This window comes from Zootoca vivipara, chromosome 8 (assembly GCF_963506605.1).
Source record: "Zootoca vivipara chromosome 8, rZooViv1.1, whole genome shotgun sequence".
Taxonomy (NCBI): Eukaryota; Metazoa; Chordata; class Lepidosauria; order Squamata; family Lacertidae; genus Zootoca; species Zootoca vivipara.
This window is the reverse complement of record NC_083283.1, coordinates 25662516-25681903: the sequence shown is the minus strand read 5'-3', so window position 1 is coordinate 25681903 and position 19388 is coordinate 25662516. Positions and strand designations below refer to the sequence as shown.

At 42.7% G+C, this 19388-nt stretch overlaps 1 protein-coding gene across 6 annotated transcripts in view; it reads right to left on the bottom strand.

Annotated features, from left to right (window-relative positions):
• The window catches only part of RUNX1T1 (RUNX1 partner transcriptional co-repressor 1), a 157375-nt gene that overhangs the window by 19485 nt on the left and 118502 nt on the right, over positions 1 to 19388 (bottom strand). For all 6 annotated transcript variants that reach the window (XM_035126463.2, XM_035126461.2, XM_035126462.2 and 3 more), the window contains 3 exons: positions 18953 to 19148; positions 5387 to 5455; positions 65 to 255 (listed from right to left, as the gene is read on the bottom strand). In XM_035126463.2, coding sequence (XP_034982354.2) covers positions 65 to 255; positions 5387 to 5455; positions 18953 to 19148 — 456 coding nt within the window. The remainder of the gene's footprint in view (positions 1 to 64; positions 256 to 5386; positions 5456 to 18952; positions 19149 to 19388) is intronic.

The window sequence follows — 19388 nt, the reverse complement described above, 5'->3', positions numbered from 1 at the left end:
GCCCACTTAAGCGCATGCTGGGAGTGAATCTGGAGTTGACCTTTTCCGCAGGGGAGGGGCTTACCTCACTAGAATCCTCTTGCTGATTGATCACAGCTAGTGCATCCTCTGTTGCCTGCCGCTTGGCCTCTGCGACCGTGCGTTCCATCTTAGCTCTCTCCGTAGTAATCATATCATGGGCTTTCCGCTCTGCCTCCGACACTGCCTTCTGCAGCTCGGTCATTGCTTGACGTTTTACTTCATTGACTGCTTCCTCTGCAAAGCAAGACATTTCCCTCAGCTTTACAGGAACATCAAAAGGGTGTTGGTCAAGGGGAAATGGTTCCCATGTACTAAGTAGTTAGATCTCTGAAAGTTCTTGAATGATATTCCTCATGAGGGCAAACCTCCGTCAACTGAATGGAACCTCTCCAAGGACTATACCACCACATGGCACATGGGAGGGAACTGCTACTGTTTTGGGACACTAGCAGACCAGAGACTTGCATGCCAAGGAGAAAGAATATAGCTTAACTATTTTGCCAACAATTTTAATATATTAATTATATAGTGTCATCAATGTACTTGGCATGGAACCGGCTTCACAGTTTCCTGCCCCAAGGGGCCTGCAGTCTTAAAACAGACACAACAGAAACAACAAGTGAAGGGAAGGGAATTGAAGCAGAGGTAAACAGGGGAAGGATCGGCTATTACAGTGGTACCTCGGGTTACAAACACTTCGGGTTACAGACTCCGCTTACCCGGAAGTAGTACCTCAGGTTAAGAACTTTACTTCAGGATGAGAACAGAAATCGCACGCCGGCGGCACAGTGGCAGTGGGAGGCCCCATTAGCTAAACTGGTACCTCAGGTTAAGAGCAGTTTCAGGTTAGGAATGGACATCTGGAACGAATTAAGTTCGTAACCAAAGGTACCACTGTATTTCAGGCCTTGCCTGAGTTACTGCATGGCAGGGTTTTTAACCCAAAGGCCACATTCCCTCACGGGGAACTTTCTGAGGGCCACATGCCAGTGGGAGGAATGGAGGCAAAAATGGGGAAATAGTTGTAACTCTTACTTTTGTGGTCTACATTCAAACCACAAAAAAATCCAATAATTCAACGCACACACACACCTCCAGCCAGGCACAAGCACTCAAGCTGAGAGGTGTAACCTGGCGAAGAAGCACTTGGGTTGTATTCAATCAAGTTTTACTCAGAGTAGACCTACTGAAAATACCTTAGGTGTCTTCATTAATTTCAATGGGTCTACTTTAAGTAAAACTTATTAGAATACCACCTTATGGTTTTTATTTTATTGCTAATATGTTTATAGTAGCACCTCAGCTTACGTTACCGTTGGGTAACATAAACTTTGGGTTGTGAAAGCGGCAAACCTGGAAGTGTTTTGCCATGCACGCATGCACAGAAGCGCTCTACCACACCGTGCATATGCGCAGAAGCGGTCCCTCCAATTGCAGAGACCTCAGGATCCGGCTGGAGCTCCGGAACGGATCCCGTCCGCAACCGGAGGTACCACTGTACTGTTATTTCTTCATAATAAAAATTAAACTTATCACTCAGTTGTCACCAAGCAGGTCTTTAAGTGACTTACATTGAAGAACATATACAGAAATACATCACACTGGATAACATGAGTTGTCATCAATGAGCCAGTGGCGTTTTTGGTGTGGTTTTTTTTTTGGATGCAAGAGAAGTGAAAGATTTCACGTGTTCAACTGACAACTGAAACAAGTGATTTCTTTCCTTTTAAAAAACTCAACTACTCTAATTAACAAGGAAACTATCCTCCCCCTGATTTAGTGTATCTCATTTTCATCTTTATTCAAAGGAAAATGACAATGATTAATTGAAAATTTAATAAGCAGTAATTATTAACTTGGCAAACCTAGTACCAATTAACACTCTATTAAAACTAATTATGACATGTTTCATTCAAGTGTTTGCTCTTAATTGTTTCACCCACTTAAGAAGCACCTTAATTAAATGTTCTGTTTAATTAAAAACATAAGATTCCTAATAAAAATGTTTTACTGTAGAATAAAAATATTAGAGTTACAAATGTTCGGTGGTTACAGCGCAATGTAGAGTATCCCAGAGAATGATAAATTTAGTTCTCTTTACCTTCAGCTATCATTTCTCTTAACCTATGAGGTTTCTGAGCTTAGAGGACAGCTAAGGTTAAGGCTGAAATTCTAAACAGTTTCTAGAAAGCAAGTTCCATTGAGCTCAATGGGGCTTACTTCTGAATAAACATATAGGATTGTGCTTTTAATCATATAGGCTAGGATCCAGGGATGCTTCCCAGGTGTAATTCAAGGGTTGCTTGTACCCACTGAGATTCTTGACTTCCCCCTTCCCAGAAAAACATATTCCACACCCCTAGTGCCATATCACAACTGCCTATGAAACTGCTCTCAGGTTAACAAAGAGTTTGATCTGTGAGTAGGGGTGGTAGGTACATAATACAAGTTACACAGTTCTTTAAATCTTGTTCTGAATCTTGAAACTTGATGCCATATATTTTATTAGAGCAATTCCATTTGAAACCAAAGATCCGAATCATTTTAATATCCCCAACGTTATTGTCAAAATCCCCATTTAAGTGAGGCTAGCGCCGCCTCACTTCTACATTTTTCTTAATAGACTGAAACGCACGCTAAAACATGTTAAGGTAGATACTGATCATAAAATACATTTATTAAAAGATATCTGTTTTCCAGAGAGACGTGTTTAATCTGAAAATTCCTGGAGAAGAAACCATAATATTTTACAGGGGGAAAATTTAGAGGGAAAAGGTATGCCTTAATTTTTATGAGAGTTAAAAAATATGCCCTCACATTACCCTCCCATAAATGAGGGGTGTGGGGAGAGAGAAATCAGACTGTGCAGCTATGCAAGACAGGGAGTAATTTACTTTGAATATTCAAGGTGAATTACAATTCTAAGTGGCAACAGGACAATAATTTTTGCTTACGATCAAAGCTGCAGCTTGACTAATTGTATATGCAAATAAGGCAATTTATATTTAAATTATGCATTCCTATTCTAGTCCCACCGGCACACACAGCTCAGCAAAGAGAATTGGTAGGACATTTGCAAGATGCTTGAATATTTATTACCAACTGCAAACATTCTCTGATCCCTTGAAAAGAAATATATGAAGACAAACCCACAGATGCAAATTTTATTGTCATATATATATATATATATATATATATATATATATATATATATATGACACAATCTTAAATACATGCCTTTTATCTCATGAAGCACAGTTACCAATGAACACAGTTTTTTCTTTTTTAAAAAAACAAATCTATTATCTCTAACACTTCGTCTGAACTGGAGGAAGGGATTAAAAATCATCAAATGTTAGTGTTCAGTCCTAGGGATGCGTACATCTATTTCAAGTCCGTGTCAGTTTTGTTCTTTGGGTGTGTTTTAAATGGTGTGCACATAGCCTGGTGTGAGGCACATCGGGTCCTTGAAAAGGCTGTAAAGTCTTGCCTCTTTCCGGCATAGATTTGCAGTTCAAGAGCCATTATGCTATGGACACCCCCGTGAAATGAGAAGATGCATTAGAGGACTCTGGAGGATCGGGCTCATTGCAAATTTAGAAGACACCTTAAAAGCTCTCCTCTCTTCTCTGGGAGAGGAGACAGAGAGTGCTGTCCTGCCATCACAGCTAAGCAAGGCTGCTCTCAGATGATGATCAGTGCCTCCACTGCTGAGAAGATCCTGTTTGTCTGCAGGAGTGGGGCAGAGAGAGAGAGAGAGAGAGCTTACACTTTCCCTGGTTGAGGTGCATGAGATGAGGAGATGCATGACATCATGAGCATATCATGCCAGGCAGCCTTCCTAGTCCCACAATAGTGGTATGCATGGCAGCTGTAATATTATAAGTGTTGGCTGGAACTTGCGAAAAGTCTTCCTCCATACCTGTCTAGCAGCTACTGCTGTTGATGTGGAGACTCTGCAGGCAATCCACAGAGTGCTTACTTGCAATTTTAGTGCCCTCGCTTGGCTATAATTATGAAGTGGCCCCTTAGAATTAGGGCTAATTGCATTCTGTAAAACATATAAGCTGGTGACAGTGTTTGGATTTAAGATGCTGGCGGAATGGCTGTGTATACTAATGAGCTAATGAAGTGCAATAATTTGCCTGAGGAGAAAGGAAAGGATAGAGATTCTTGTCAGACTAGCCTACTCACAAGGGCTTAAGATGGAGGATAAGATATCATGCTAAGAGGACAAGAAGAAAGGATCCTATCTTACACTGCTCTCACACTTTGCCTTCAAGGAACTTAAGGTGGTATTCTACTCTGGGTGACTAACCACTCTCAACCTCACAACATCCCCATGAGAGATAACGAATAGTTTAACACAGGCACCCCAAAATTGTGGCCCTCCAGATGTTTTGGCCTACAACTCCTATGATCCCTAGCTAACAGGACCAGTTGTTGGGGAAGATGGGAATTGTAGTCCAAAACATCTGAAGTTTGGGGATGCCTGGTTTAACACTAGCCTTTCTCTTTCTGCCTCTCTCTGTCTCTGGTATTTGCTTGGTCATTTATTCCTGAGACTTGAGACCAGGTGTGGGAAACCTCTGGCCCTCCAGAAGTTACTAAAATACAACTCCCAACAGCTCCAGGAAGCATAGTCAGTGGTCATGGATAATGGGAATTGTAGTTCAGGAGCATCTGAAGGGCTAAAGGTTCTCCACACATGCTCTTACTACATCAAGGTTGTTCCAATACCACCCCACCCCCCGCCACCTTAAGCCCACCCCTTTTTAGAAGCTGCTGGGATTATTAGCAAAGTCTTAACTGAGGCAGCATATATTGTCTCACCTGGTCTGGAGGTGTGGCTTGTGCCTATTATGCAATGCCTTCCCACCGCTACAAGCCAACTACAAGCACTTCCATCTGAAGTCTAAGAACATGCCAATGGTAAGCAGCACATCTAGCAAGCACAATACAATGACTTCTAGGTAGGCCCAGCTTCCCAAATTCTATTTGACTTCTCAATACTAAGCCATTAGAAAAATCATGTGTGTCAATGTTCAAGAATGAACCGTAGCTTTTCCACAAGGAAATGTGAAACAAGCCCTGAAAATGATCTGTTTATTATCTGGGTGTCTTCCTTTCTTCCTTTCTTTTTTTTCAAAAAAATTCCATATTGACATCTCCTTATCTTCAGACATAGATGCTGCTCTAATTAAAACAGTTCTGGTGTTCTGATCTGTTCCAGTTTAAGACTATTAAATGAAACTTTGGCTTATTAGTAGCACGTCCCCCCACCCCTTTTATTCTTTATATCAGAACATTAACAAATGCACATAGCTGCCAAGTTGCTAGGCTCGTATTTTTAAACAATTCTTACCAGCTTTCTTCCAGATCTCCTCTGGCACGTATCCAGAAGCAGGCCTGTGAAGGAATTCTCGATGTGAGTCTATAGGAAGGAGGGGGAGGATAAGGGGAGGAAAAGAAGAAAAAGTAGTATAATAAGTAATAGTTAAACAGGATTTTTAAATGCCCTCTCTCTTTGATGCTTCAGTCAAGGGAGTGAAAATATAACCTTTATATAAAATGCAGAAGACAATAAAGCCATTACTCCCACATCATTTAAAAAAGAGATCAATCGGTTCATTAAATTGATCTGTCATAATGCTCTTCTTCCCTAATATAAGGCCTGTCAACTGAAAGATGCTTCACACCTTTCCTTTCACTTTCATTTGTAGATAAACTATTTAAAAAAAACCAACCAAGGGTGAAAAATACAATATGGTATACTTGAAGATCTATTGGGGGGGACGGGACTCTGTTGTTCCTTGAGCTGTTAGCTGCAGTATTATAAAATAAAATCAGCTAATATCCCGACCCCCCGATCTCAAGAAGAGACAGGGACTCGAACATACAAAATATGAATTTTGCAATTGGGTCCCATTAAAAGACAAGGAAGGCAAATATCTATGAACTCAAAACAAAAGTGGGAGTCAAAGTTCTTGATTTCTTCATACGAAAGCCCCCAGCTGGAAAAAGCTGCAAATTCATTGGGGTTTTATCTGATAGTGATTCTTCACAAGTGGAAAGCAGTTTTGCTTGAGCAATAGATCACCTTTTTTGGTGGGGGGCAATACTGCAGCTCCCCAGGCCTCCTGAAAAGCTGCTTCTGAGGGTTGGGGGCAGTAGTGGATATGGGAGTTGACAAGAGAGACTGGCAAAAAACCCAAGGGCTCCACCTGCCCAAGTGGAAGTGCATTCTGTGAGCACAAGGTGTGCTCCAGATATCAGAATTGTACTGTTGGAAGGGACCATTAGGGACATCTAGTCTCACCCCTGCAATGCAGGAATCTTTTGTTGCAGTACAGCTCCCACCAACCCTGACCATTGACAAAGCTAACTGGGAGCTGGAAGTTGTGGCCAGGAACATCTGGAAGGCATTACATTGGCTATCCCAGATAGTCAGCACTTCAAAGAATAGAGTCACTTTTAGATTTCAAAGCTGTTGGATAATCAGTATTTTTATTTTTATTTTGTAAAGCATGATAGAGGAATTAAGGTGGTGGAATGCTCCATTCTTATTTTCCTATTGACAGTTCATTGAGAGGTAGATGACTTTTTGGACAATACCATTGCAGACTGCAGGTGGGAGAGTCAGCCATTCAAATTGCTCCTATATAATAAGACTCTGTGCAACTATTTATCTTTTGTGGGGGACTCCCATAACTACTGTATGCAGTGATACAGTCCAGGAATAGTTTGATCAAATTGTGTTTATCTAGTTCAGACCTAAGTTCCATTGTAAAGCCTAAGGGTTGAATTCAACATAGTGCTAATCAATCAGTGCAAGTATTTTCTCCCTCACTTAAATCTGTTCTGGGTGTTCCCTTAACCCTCCGGGGGAGATTTAGGGGATGGCACGAGAGGCATGCATGGGGCGAGGAGATAGGGAAAGTCCTGTTACATTAGCAGTATTATTTAGTTGAATACCATCTTAAATGAAAAGACTGTCCTTTAGTTCCTATGTTGTTGTTGTTTGGAAGAAAAAGTGTTATCATTTGTTTTGCAAGCAAGCAAACTAAATACCAGTAAATGTTTGAAATGAGGACATTAAAACCACTAGCAACCCTAATCATTTGCATCAGTTAAATGGTATTTCAATGCCAAGACAACTTCTTATCTGAAGTAAGTCAGCACAGTAGGTATCACCAGCTCTCACAATGCCTGCTTGGTACCATAATTTTTTCTAGCAGCAGGTCAAAATAATATCACGGCATTGCATATACTGAATTGGCTACTCATGATCCCTTCCATTCTCTTTCTAATCATGTGCAAACATCAAAAACTATTATCTATTCTAGAGTAAAGAATAAAGCATTCTTTATTTCAGAATGAATTAACCCAATAATGAGGTGAAAACACTCAAAAAAGAAGCAGATCACTTGATTCATTTGTCTTAGTTCCCCAGAAGAAAAGGGATTTATAGCTGAATGCAGATCGCAGAGGATATAAAGAAGGGAGATAAATCACATCTGTTGAATCTGGCAGGTTTAACAATACAGTCCACAGTAAGCTTCACATGTGGCAGTCAGAGAAGAGACCACCTTACAAGTCCATTAATCACTTGGGGGTGATAGTTAAGCTCACTGAAATCTATGGCAAAGCAGCCATTAACTTCAGTAGATCATTTGCTGTTCTGCAAAGGAAGGAATACGAAACCTGAGCTTCCCTTGAAGGCCTTTAGAACATTTTGAATATTGCAACAGTGCTGGCTCCAGGTGCCCTCTGCTGGGCCATTTCCTCCATCGTTGGGCCAAGGTTAGTTTACCTGGCAACAATGGGCAGTATTCAAAACAGTACAGGTGACTGCATCTAGCCATGATCAAAATTTGCCCCAGAGCAATGCTACGGTATGTAGCTGGGAAATGAGAAAAGCGGCTAGATCTTCTTAGAGAGAGCTGGGCTGGATTTTTTCAAAAGGAGAAGGTGGGGCCATTGCAATTGCCCAAGGATGCTAGCAGAGACTCTGCATAAGAAGATGAAGCTGCACTGCACGGGGGGGGGGGGGATACACACAGAACCTTCCGTTCTGTTTTTAACTAGCTGTTATAATCATGATCGGGACCCAGGTGGCGCTGTGGGTTAAACCACAGAGTCTAGGGCTTGCTGATCAGAAGGTTGGCGGTTCGAATCCCTGTGACGGGGTGAGCTCCCGTTGCTTGGTCCCAGCTCCTGCCAACCTAGCAGTTCGAAAGCACGTCAAAGTGCAAGTAGATAAATAGGGGGAAGGTAAACAGCGGGAAGGTAAACGGCATTTCCATGTGCTGCTCTGGTTTGCCAGAAGCTGCTTTGTCATGCTGGCCACATGACCTGGAAGCTATACGCTGACTCCCTCGGCCAATAATGCGAGATGAGAGTGCAACCCCAGAGTCTGTCACGACTGGACCTAATGGTCAGGGGTCCCTTTACCTTTTTTATAATCATGATGGGATACAAAATCCAAAACTTAAATCTTCAAATTGCTGAGGCAATGCTAACTATATTCATGTTTATGCTTTGGATACTACCAGCAGTGGCCAGTGTGGTGGGGCAGAACATTAAGTCGCCCTCCTGATACTGCTGGCATCACTATAGTTTACCTGGATCTGACTAGGGTGGAGCAGAGCGGTGGCAAGGTGAAAGTTGAACATTTGCGCTGGTGGAGCCAATCCAGCAGCTTGGCACTGCCCTGCACCATCCAGGAAAGATATAGAGAGACCAATGTTGGGAGACAGAGTCCATGGGTCTGCTCAACACACCAGTTGCTATGGGATGCTGCAGGTGAGGGGCAGTATCAAGGGTTGCAGTACACTACAACCCAACATTTGCTGTTCTGTCTGCTCCTTGGTACATTCCCTTGCTATGTATCATTGTCCAAGGGCAGTAAGCCATGCAACAATCCCCTTATTTTCACTATGGCCTTTCCACATGACAGCAATGTTAATAAAAAATGAAACGAGAAATGCTGCGCTGGCTTGTTTAGCTACGCAAGAGTAAAAAGTAAACGGAATTCAATGACATCATTGACCGGATTGCCAGCTAATTGGTGCAATTTCCAAGCACAAAGATCAATCAAGCTCATATTCCAACCACAATTCACATAGATAATGTAGCCAAGACTCTGCAAAAGAATTAAATCAAGATCTTATAAAAGATTTCCATAGGGTTTATTTTAATATTTTTTTTTTAAAAAAAAAAACCTGGAGAGGGAAGTATGCCGTAAAGAATGATGAAAATAATAAGAAACATATTCTTAAATCCTAAAAAAATTTTTTTTAAGTGGATAAGATGAAAATAGTCTGGGTGGCTTTGTGCGTTTCGAGACACGTCTCCATAGTTCTAGAACAGGAAGTGAGCAAAAGCTTCTATAAAGACTCAGCGTTGTAGCAATCATTCTTCCAAGCCAAAGAGTTATGAAATCTGAAAGAATGGAAGGAAAATTGTTTCAGCCTTGTTTCCCTTGAGGTTATTGACAGAGTGTTTGGCACTGTGAAGACTACCACATATTGTTTAGATTGCTGCCCATCTTGCCTGGCTAGTTGAGCTTAAAGGGCTGTGGGGTGAAACATCATAAGGAGAGAGTTCCTCCTCAGTTAAAGGAACTGATAATCTACCAATCTTGAAGAAACTACACAGGAATGATTTAGCCAGCTGTGGATCAGTCTCAGACATTCTCTTTTATCAGAGGATAGCTGAATGCGTGGTGAAGACCAGCACTTGGGTGACACATCTTCCTTCAATCTCTTCCAGTCTGACTTCTGGTCTTGTTATGTGACTGAGAATCCCTGCGGGGATGATCTGTTGTCTGGAAGTTGACGGAGAGAACTCTTCCTTCTTGATAATCCCTGGACTTTGCAGTGGTCCTTTGGATAAGGCGAACGTGTCTGCTGCTGCTCTGCCAGGGAGTGTTTGTGAGGACTGCTCCCCCTGAAGCCCACTTCCACCTGGGGCTTGGGGCGGGTCCCCCACTCCACCACAGCTTTTGAGGCTCCTGGGAGGCCTGGAACATCACTGCTGCTGTGAGTACTGGAAGGACTGCCCCCCCTGAAGCCCACTTCCACCTTGGGCCCGGGAGCGGGACCCATACTCTACCACAGCTTTAAGGCTCCTAGGAGGCCTGAAACAGTGCTGCTGCTGCTTTTCTTGTAATTCTGATGTGTTTGTAACTTTTATTGTTTTTGGTTTTTGTTGTTTATCGTTTAGTTTGTTAGTTTGTTTTCTGTATTGGTTTTAAATTCGATTTTAAGGGGAGGGGTTAATTTTAGTTTGTAATTTTCTGTCTTTGTTTGTATTGTTTTATTGTATTAGTTTGTTTTCTGTATTGGTTTTAAATTTGATTTTAAGGGGAGGGGTCAATTTTAGTTTGTAATTTTCTGTCTTTGTATTGTTTTACTGTATTTTTTGATTTACATAGGTTTTAGGGAGGGATTTTTAGTTGGGTGTGGGAATCTGTTAAATTTTAGTGTATTTGTAATTTTTATTGTTTTTGGTTTTATTGTTTTGTGTTTTTTGTGTTTTTCTTTTGTTCTGTTTTTTGCTGTTTTTTACAGAGGTTTTATTTTGTTTTTAAGGGGAGGGGTCAGGGCTGCCCGGGAGGGGGTCCCAGCAAGCAAAATGGCTGGGGCAGATTCCACAGGGGGTGATGCACTGGGACAACCGATCTCAGTGGTCACGGGTAGGAGGAGGAGTTACGCTAAGTCCAGACCATGTCATTACCGAGGAGGCAGACTTAGTCGTTGTCTGAGGACTATCCCTGCCTCCGGGTCTGGTCCTAACCGGACGGATATTGGAATCAGCAAGGGATACCCACATGACCTGAAGGTGCTGCTGTGCAATGCCAGGTCGATGATGAATAAGACCACTGCCATTCACGACCTGATTATGGATGGAGGATTTGACCTGGCATGTGTGACAGAGACCTGGTTGGATGAAGCCGATGGGCCCGTTCTTGGCGCTGCTTGTCCACCAGGTTTCTCTTATGCACAGCAACCCAGGCCATCTGGGCGGGGAGGGGGGGTTGTAGTGATTTTTAGGAAGTCATTAGTTTGCACCAGGCGTCCTATTGGTAAGACTGAGTTTTCTGAGTGCATGTTCTGGAAGTTGGGCAATAGGGGCAGTACAGGATTCCTTTTGGTGTACCGACCTCCCCGCTGCACCAAGGATTCCCTGCCCGAGCTGCTTCAGGTCGTGTTGGATGTGCTCCTGGAGACACCTAGCTTGGTTGTCTTAGGGGATTTTAACATCCATGCCGATACAACCTTACAAGGTGCCGCTCGGGACTTCGTGGAAAGCATGGCCACCATGGGGCTGTCCCTGAATAAGTCTGGCCCAACTCATAGCCGCGGACATGCCTTGGACTTGGTGTTTACCTCTATGGATGTTGGTGATCTGACATTAAGTAAAAGCGAAACAAAAGAAGTGCCATGGTCAGATCACTTTCTGGTGCAACTGGACTTCTCCACAACCCTTCCCCTCTGCAGGGAGGTGGGACCGATTCGGATGGTCTGCCCCCGCTACTTAATGGATCCAATTGGCTTCCAGAGAGTGGTAGGGGATGTTTTATCCCATGTCGATGGCCTTTCAGCTGATTCCCTGGTGGCCCGCTGGAATGCGGAGTTAACCAGCGCTATTGACTGTCTGGCTCCGAAGCGCCCTCTCAGATTGCATGGAGCCCGGACAGCCCCGTGGTTTTCCCCGGCGCTGAGGGCGATGAAACAGTCGTTGAGACGGCTAGAGCGCCGGTGGCGGAAAACTCATTTTGAATCAGACCGGACACGGGCTAGAGCTCAACTTTGAGCCTACCAAGTGGCAATGGCGACGGCGAAGAGGACCTTCTTCACCGTCTCCATCGCATCTGCAGAAAACAGCAGCAGGAGACTCTTCCAGGTGGTTCGCAATTTAGCAGAACCACCTGCTCCATCCGGTCCCAGTACGTTCCACATGATCTCCTGCAATGATTTTGCAAAGTTTTTTGCAGATAAAGTCGCTCAGATTCGGGAAGAGGTAGACTCCACCGTGGGAGCAGGGCCGGGGCGGGGGAGTGCTAGAGTCCTGTCTAGTCAAGTTTTGTGGGATCAATTTCAATCTGTTACCTCCGAGGATGTGGACAGGCTGCTTGGACGAGTGAAACCAACCACCTGTCTCCTTGATCCTTGCCCATCCTGGCTTATAAAAGCTAGCCGGGAAGGGCTGGGCGATGGGCTTCGCGGGTTGGTAAATGCTTCTCTCCATGAGGGAGCCTTCCCAGACCCGCTGAAAGAGGCGGTTATTAAACCGCTTCTTAAAAAACCATCTTTAGATCCAGCCAATATGGCCAACTATCGCCCAGTCTCAAATCTTCCATTCTTGGGCAAGGTGATTGAGCGAGTGGTTGCTGAACAACTTCAGGCACGCCTGGAAGAAGCGGACCATTTGGATCCCTTCCAGTCAGGATTCAGGCCTCATCATGGGACTGAAACTGCCTTGGTCGCACTGGTCGATGATCTCCGGCGGGCTAGGGACAAAGGTAAGAGCTGTTTCCTTGTTCTGCTGGATCTCTCAGCGGCTTTTGACACCATCGACCATAACATCCTTCTGGACCGTCTAGAGGGCTTGGGAGCTGGGGGCACTGTCATGCAGTGGTTCCGCTCCTTCCTCCTGGGCCGTGTTCAGAAAGTGGTGGTGGGGGATGAGTGTTCAGACCCCTGGGCTCTCACTTGTGGGGTGCCTCAGGGTTCTGTCCTCTCCCCTATGCTTTTTAACATCTATATGCAGCCGCTGGGAGAGATCATCAGGGAGTTTGGGCTGGGTGTCCATCAGTATGCTGATGATACCCAGCTCTACCTCTCTTTTAAATCAGAACCAGTGAAGGCGGTGAAGGTCCTGTGTGAGTGCTTGGAGGCGGTTGGAGGATGGATGGCGGCTAACAGATTGAGATTGAATCCTGACAAGACAGAAGTACTGTTTGTGGGGGACAGGAGGCGGGCGGGTGTGGAGGACTCACTGGTCCTGAATGGGGTAACTGTGCCCCTGAAAGACCAGGTGTGCAGCCTGGGAGTCATCTTAGACTCACAGCTGTCCATGGAGGCACAGGTCAACTCTGTGTCCAAGGCAGCTGTTTATCAGCTCCATCTGGTACGTAGGCTGAGTCCCTACCTGCCCACTGACTGTCTCCCCAGAGTGGTGCATGCTCTAGTTATCTCCCGCTTGGACTACTGCAATGCGCTCTACGTGGGGCTACCTTTGAAGGTGACCCGGAAACTACAACTAATCCAGAATGCGGCAGCTAGACTGGTGACTGGGAGCGGCCGCCGAGACCACATAACACCGGTCCTGAAAGACCTACATTGGCTCCCAGTACGTTTCCGAGCACAATTCAAAGTGTTGGTGTTGACCTTTAAAGCCCTAAACGGCCTCGGTCCGGTATACCTGAAGGAGCGTCTCCACCTCCATCGTTCTGCCGGGACACTGAGGTCCAGCTCCGAGGGCCTTCTGGCGGTTCCCTCACTACGAGAAGCCAAGTTACAGGGAACCAGGCAGAGGGCCTTCTCGGTAGTGGCACCCACCCTGTGGAATGCCCTCCCACTAGAGGTCAAAGAGAACAACAATTACCAGACCTTTAGAAGGCATCTCAAGGCAGCCCTGTTTAGGGAAGCTTTTAATGTTTAATGGATTTCTGTATTTTAATGTTTGATGGATTTCTGTATTTTAGAATTTCTGTTTTGTTGGAAGCCACCCAGAGTGGCTGGGGGAACCCGGCCAGATGGGCGGGGTATAAATAATAAATTATTATTATTATTATAATTATTATTCTGTAAATCCGTCTTGAACAGCTAATAAGAGCATTGGATTTCTCTAGAATGGCTTCAAGCTTTTAGACAGGAATGCATTCAAGGAGTCCCAATTGGTGATGCTAGCTCAGCCACTTGGCGGCTGGCACAGTGTTCCACTGGGCTCAGTTGTATCACTAATGCTCCTTAACGCGAAGCCACAAAGAGAGAGATAATCTGAAATTTTGAAATTGGGTGTCAACCAATATGCCGATGACATCCAGATCTCTGTTTATTTAAATAAGTATCCAGCAACAGCCAGTTCTAAACAGTTCTAAACCAGTATTTGCAGGTTGCAGCCAGCTAAGTAAGGTTAAACAGGCTGAAGCTGAATGAAGACAAGATTAAGGAAATGTTGGAAATGCTTCTTGGGATAGATAAGCTGGCAATTTTTCTGTCTGACCAGGTTAAGAGCCTGGGGTTCTTCTGAACTCTCTTTTATTTCTGGAAACACAAGTATCAGCAATGGCTAGGAGTGTCTACTGTCAATTTAAGGTGCTACACAGATAGGCAGTTTCCTGGAGAAGATGGATACTGTCATGATAGTACAACTTTCTGGCATACCTTGGATTGATTACTATAATGTGCTTTATGAGAGACAGTCCTTGAAGATAGCGGACTCGAAAGCTTTAATTGGCATATGTTGCCCATTCTACGGTTAGATTGTGGGCTGTCTTGAGCTTTTGAATGGTAAAATATAAACATTTTAAATAAATCCCTGTTTAATTAAAGTGTTATTTCAAGTAAATGAAATATAAAAATCCATTAGAAAGAGAGACATGTTTGCTTATCCACTAAAAGTTACACGTGATCCAATGCAACTTTGTCAGGATTTTGTCGCTTTATAACTATTGCTGGATTGTAGCCACCAAGAACAATAAAAATAATTTCTTGGGTATGAAAGAAAATGACATTTTCAAAGTCATATCTGAAAAAAACAACCGAGGTACTAAACATAGCTGTCACCTATGGTACTAAAGGAAGGGACTAGAGGAAGGAATTTTAATTCCTGCAACAACACCAGATTTATTACTTTGCAAATGTCAACAGTATGCAGAGAATGGAAGGGACACTGATTCCCACCCCCCAACCGAAGTACTAGACCAACTGTTTGCAGATATTACCCAAGACTATGTGCGAAGTTAGAGAAACAAAATGAGAAGGAAACAGTATCATAAAAGATCCAAGGAATTGCGGTGGAGTTTAGCACACCAGAATGCAATGTCAAGGATGAACATTATGAAAGATTAAAGGAATGAGCCAATTCACAAGATCATAACAAATTGGGGTGTAAAAATAAAAATAGAGACTGTCTCTTAAACTAGGTAAATAACATAACACTTGTATTGTAGCTAGAAGACCTGGTTTTATAAGAAGGAACATATCCATCTCTTCATATACTTGGCTTATTGTCAAAGTGATGTAAAGTTTTTCATGTATACAGTGTAGGAGATTAATCAACCTTGATATCAGGAACAATTCATAAATTGGAGAGAACCTGTCAAGCTGCTTGTAAAGTTCAGCAAGTACAAAAAAAGCATTTTGGGATTCTGCAGATCATCAGGGAGATTGGATGCAACAGAAATAAACACTGCTGCAAGCATAGAAAGAGAAAAGGCATTTTTGACAGCTGAAACAAGATACAAAGTAAACTAGAAAAATGAAACCCATGTCCAGTCATAATACTTGCCTCCATCATGTCAAGGTGCATGATAGCAATTGCAAGGCTTAGAAACTTAGAAGCTCCATCCTTATGTTATTATTTATGTTTTAATTAAATTAATTATAAATCATCTTTCAGGGCACCACTGCACTCTCAATGTTGTTGACAACATTTCAGAAGTCCGTAATAATAGTAATTTGAAATAATACTAATTTATCCACAACATCACATTTTTACCCTCCCAAAAGCACCCTGAGCAAGGAACTAATCACATCAATTAATAGACAAGCAGACTGGAGGAAAAAGTTTTAAGATTTTTCTCTGTATTTACAATCACTGGATAATTTCAATGTTTCCCCCAGTTTCTAATTTTTCCAAACTTTCCCATTCAGTTCTCCATGTTTCCTCAGCAAGTAGCAGTTGTCTTGAAAATTCACCAGTATTTTAGTGTGAAATCTGTCCCTATATATACTTTTCTGCAGTTTTGACTACTATATACATTTTTCAGAACACTTTCCTGCAATATAATGCATTTTTGTATGCAATTTTCACCAAAGTATGCATTTCATGCACCCCTCTCTCAACACATTCATTTTTATACAGATTGGCTGCAGAACTGCACTGCAAAATTCAGAGAAATGCAAATTATGAAGGGCAATTGTGTTTTGATTCGTATATTGCTTCGAGAAGTATTAATTAGTAGGTTCTCATTAGAATGCAAACAGAATAAAAATTCTCCCCCATCCCTAGCTCAGGCATGCAAGCCTGGCATTTCCTTATAGACCCAGGGGATTCATTGTACACAAGTAACTACATTGCCCTGGCAAGATGTCTCATTACTTTCAAAGGAGGAGGCTAGTTCCTCTAAGTAATATTTGTGCAAGTGAATCAGCTGCCAAGATTCAAAAGAGTCAAGTTGCCAAGATAGCTCCATGTGTATGTAAGAGTTTTATAGTGTTTAATTTTCAAATTATGTCTCTCTCTGACTCACCTGTCCATCATACCATATAGAAAACAAAAAAAGAGGCAGGATTGTAGCTCAGCACATGCTATGCATACATAAATCCAAGGCCCATTTCATGATATCTCCACATTAGGGCTGTTTGCAAACCTGGAGATCTGTTGCTGCCAGTCAGTGTAGACAAGATTGAGCTAAATGGACCAAAGGTAAGACTTGGTATGAGGTAGGTTCTTACGTTCCTAGCTTCCTAAGAAACCTTCAATAGTAACTCAGCCTGTTGCGTTTACTATACCACAAGATATATAAAAAGGAATTCTTTTTTAAGAGGGTGAAGATCAAACACTATTCATAATGTTAAACATCTATCTACAAAGTGCCTGAATAAAGTGATAGATTATTTACATGATTGCCCATCATTTCACATCAAGTGAGTTCTAAGTGTGAGCATTTCTAAGTGGTGTTTTTCAGGACTGAAACAATTTTACTCTCCTATCTTCCATGCAAATTTTTAAGCACTTGTTTTATTCAACACAACAATGGACCAAGCCAATTTCAAATGCCCGACATAGCTTTACCTAACATATATGCAGATGTGAGTGGTGCATAGAAATGTCAAGTATCTAGTATAATATACAGAAATGTTCATTGGATTTTCTTGTTATTGTGAAACAAGTGTGCAAGGAGTATTTCAATTGTTGTGTTTTCAGAGTTAATTCTAGTCTAGTATTGCCAACTCCAGCAGAAGTTCCCCAAAGTGTCAGAAAGAGAAATCTCGTACTCCTCCTACTCTAATGACTTTTTATGGACAATACTAGGGACTCGACACAGTACAGTGGTACCTTGGTTCTCGAATGGCTTAGTTGTCGAACAAATCGGCTCCTGAACGCCGCAAACCCAGAAGTAAGTGTTCTAGTTTGCGAACGTTTTTAGGAAGCCGAACGTTCGACGTGGCTTCCGCTTCAGTACAGGAAGCTCCTGCAGCCAATTGGAAGCTTGGATCCAATGCAGCACCTTGGTTTTCGAATCGTTGCGGTAGTCGAACAGACTCCCGGAATGGATTAAGTTCGAGAAGCAATGTACCGCTGTATTCTTTTCATGCAGCTGCTATGGCCCCTCATCTCAGTGGAGTTTTATATTAGGATGGTCATAACTGGTAAAAGTGTTCTGCATACGAGAATACTATGAGAATCATCTATTTGCCTCGTACATGTTATTGAAACTGAAAACTTGAGCAAAGGAAATCATTTCCCACCCAGAGCAAAGGTTTGTATGCGCGTGCACAGAATTCTGTGAGCAGTAATTTTTCCTTTTTTACCATTCATGGTCCTCTGGATTAGAATCATCATAGTGAGTGAAAATGGGCTGATTATAACTATAGTTAAAACTAATCTTCAGAATGGGTACTAATATAAATCATAAAGGGGGGGAGACGCAACAATGTAACAGATGGTCCTCCCCTCCTCCACGCAAAGCTACTGGAGATGACAAGCTGGTAATTTTTACAGGGTGGATTAGCTCATTAAAAACGACAAAGGGAAATCTCTGACATTTGAAACACAGAGAGCACACAAAAGCAATATTTATATTTTGTGATGGCCTTAAAGTTTTTTTTAAATAACTATGGCCATGATCCCTCAGTTCCTCTGTTAGCTGAAGAAGTATCTACTGCAACAGTGTACCAGTTACACTTGAGGCCATTTTCAATTGTTGGCCTGCCTTCCTCTCGACCACAACCACACTGACTTGGCATTACTCCTCTAATGTTAAACTGCACAATTTAAAAGGTAATACAGAATGAATATATCCATTGCTTTTCTCGGGAGAGACCTGGTGCCAGGATTTAAACAAAAACCACAGAAGAATGGCACACGCTTGGCAAAGGTTTTACTATTCTGCAAGTCGAAACAGAAATATTTAAGTAAGACCAGAGTGGCATCCAAAGTTGTTATATTGGCTACCAGTTTTCACTCTCTGGTTTTTTTTATAGTACTTTTCTGTTCCTTATACAGTCAAACCTTGATTTCCGAACGGCTTGGTTGCCGAACAAATTGGTTCCTGGGCGCCGCAAACCCGGAAGTAAGTGTTCCAGTTTGTGAATGTTTTTCAGAAACCGAACGTCCGATGTGGCTTCCGCTTGAGTGCAGGAAGCTCCTGCAGCCAATCTGAAGCAACGCCTTGTTTTCAAATGGTTTCAGGAGTTGAATGGACTCCTGGAATGGATTAAATTCAAGAACCAAGGTACCACAGTACAGACTTATATGCCTAATTCAAGTACGCAGATGGAGCTGAAGCTGCATTTCAGTACAATTTCCCCTTCCATTGGTGATTTTAAAGAAAGGGAGCACCAACAACAAAAATAGAAGGACTGAGAGAATGCAGGATTGGGCAGAGACACATTCTAAGGAGCACTGCATTGTAAAATAATAATAATGAAGAGAAACTCTTTTAAGTTTCCATTTAATGCAGATACAGTACCTAAAGGGACGGGATCTGGATTCACTGGACTCTGCTGCCTGGAGTGATTGCTACCAGTGCCTTTTTTTAAATCCTCTGCATCGCTGTACCGCCGTATCCAGTAATTGAGTTCCTCCCGGTCAGCTTCCTGACATCGCCGTAGCACAGTGAGAGATCGCCTTGTTTTTTCCACCATGTCCATGATGCAGTTTAAAAGCTGGAAGTCAGAAAGGAAAAGGTGTCAGAAAGGAAATGATAGGGCTTCACACTACACACATTCCAAGAGTGGGGATTTGAACCTGGGACTCAAACTTACTCTTGACACCATACTTGTTTTTACTGTTTAATCATATTTTATGTCTATTCCATCACAATGCTCTTTCCTTGTTCAAATAACTGGCAGGTTTTAAAGGAACAGTTCTGGAGGGCACCCAATAGACAATTCCTTGGGGGACAT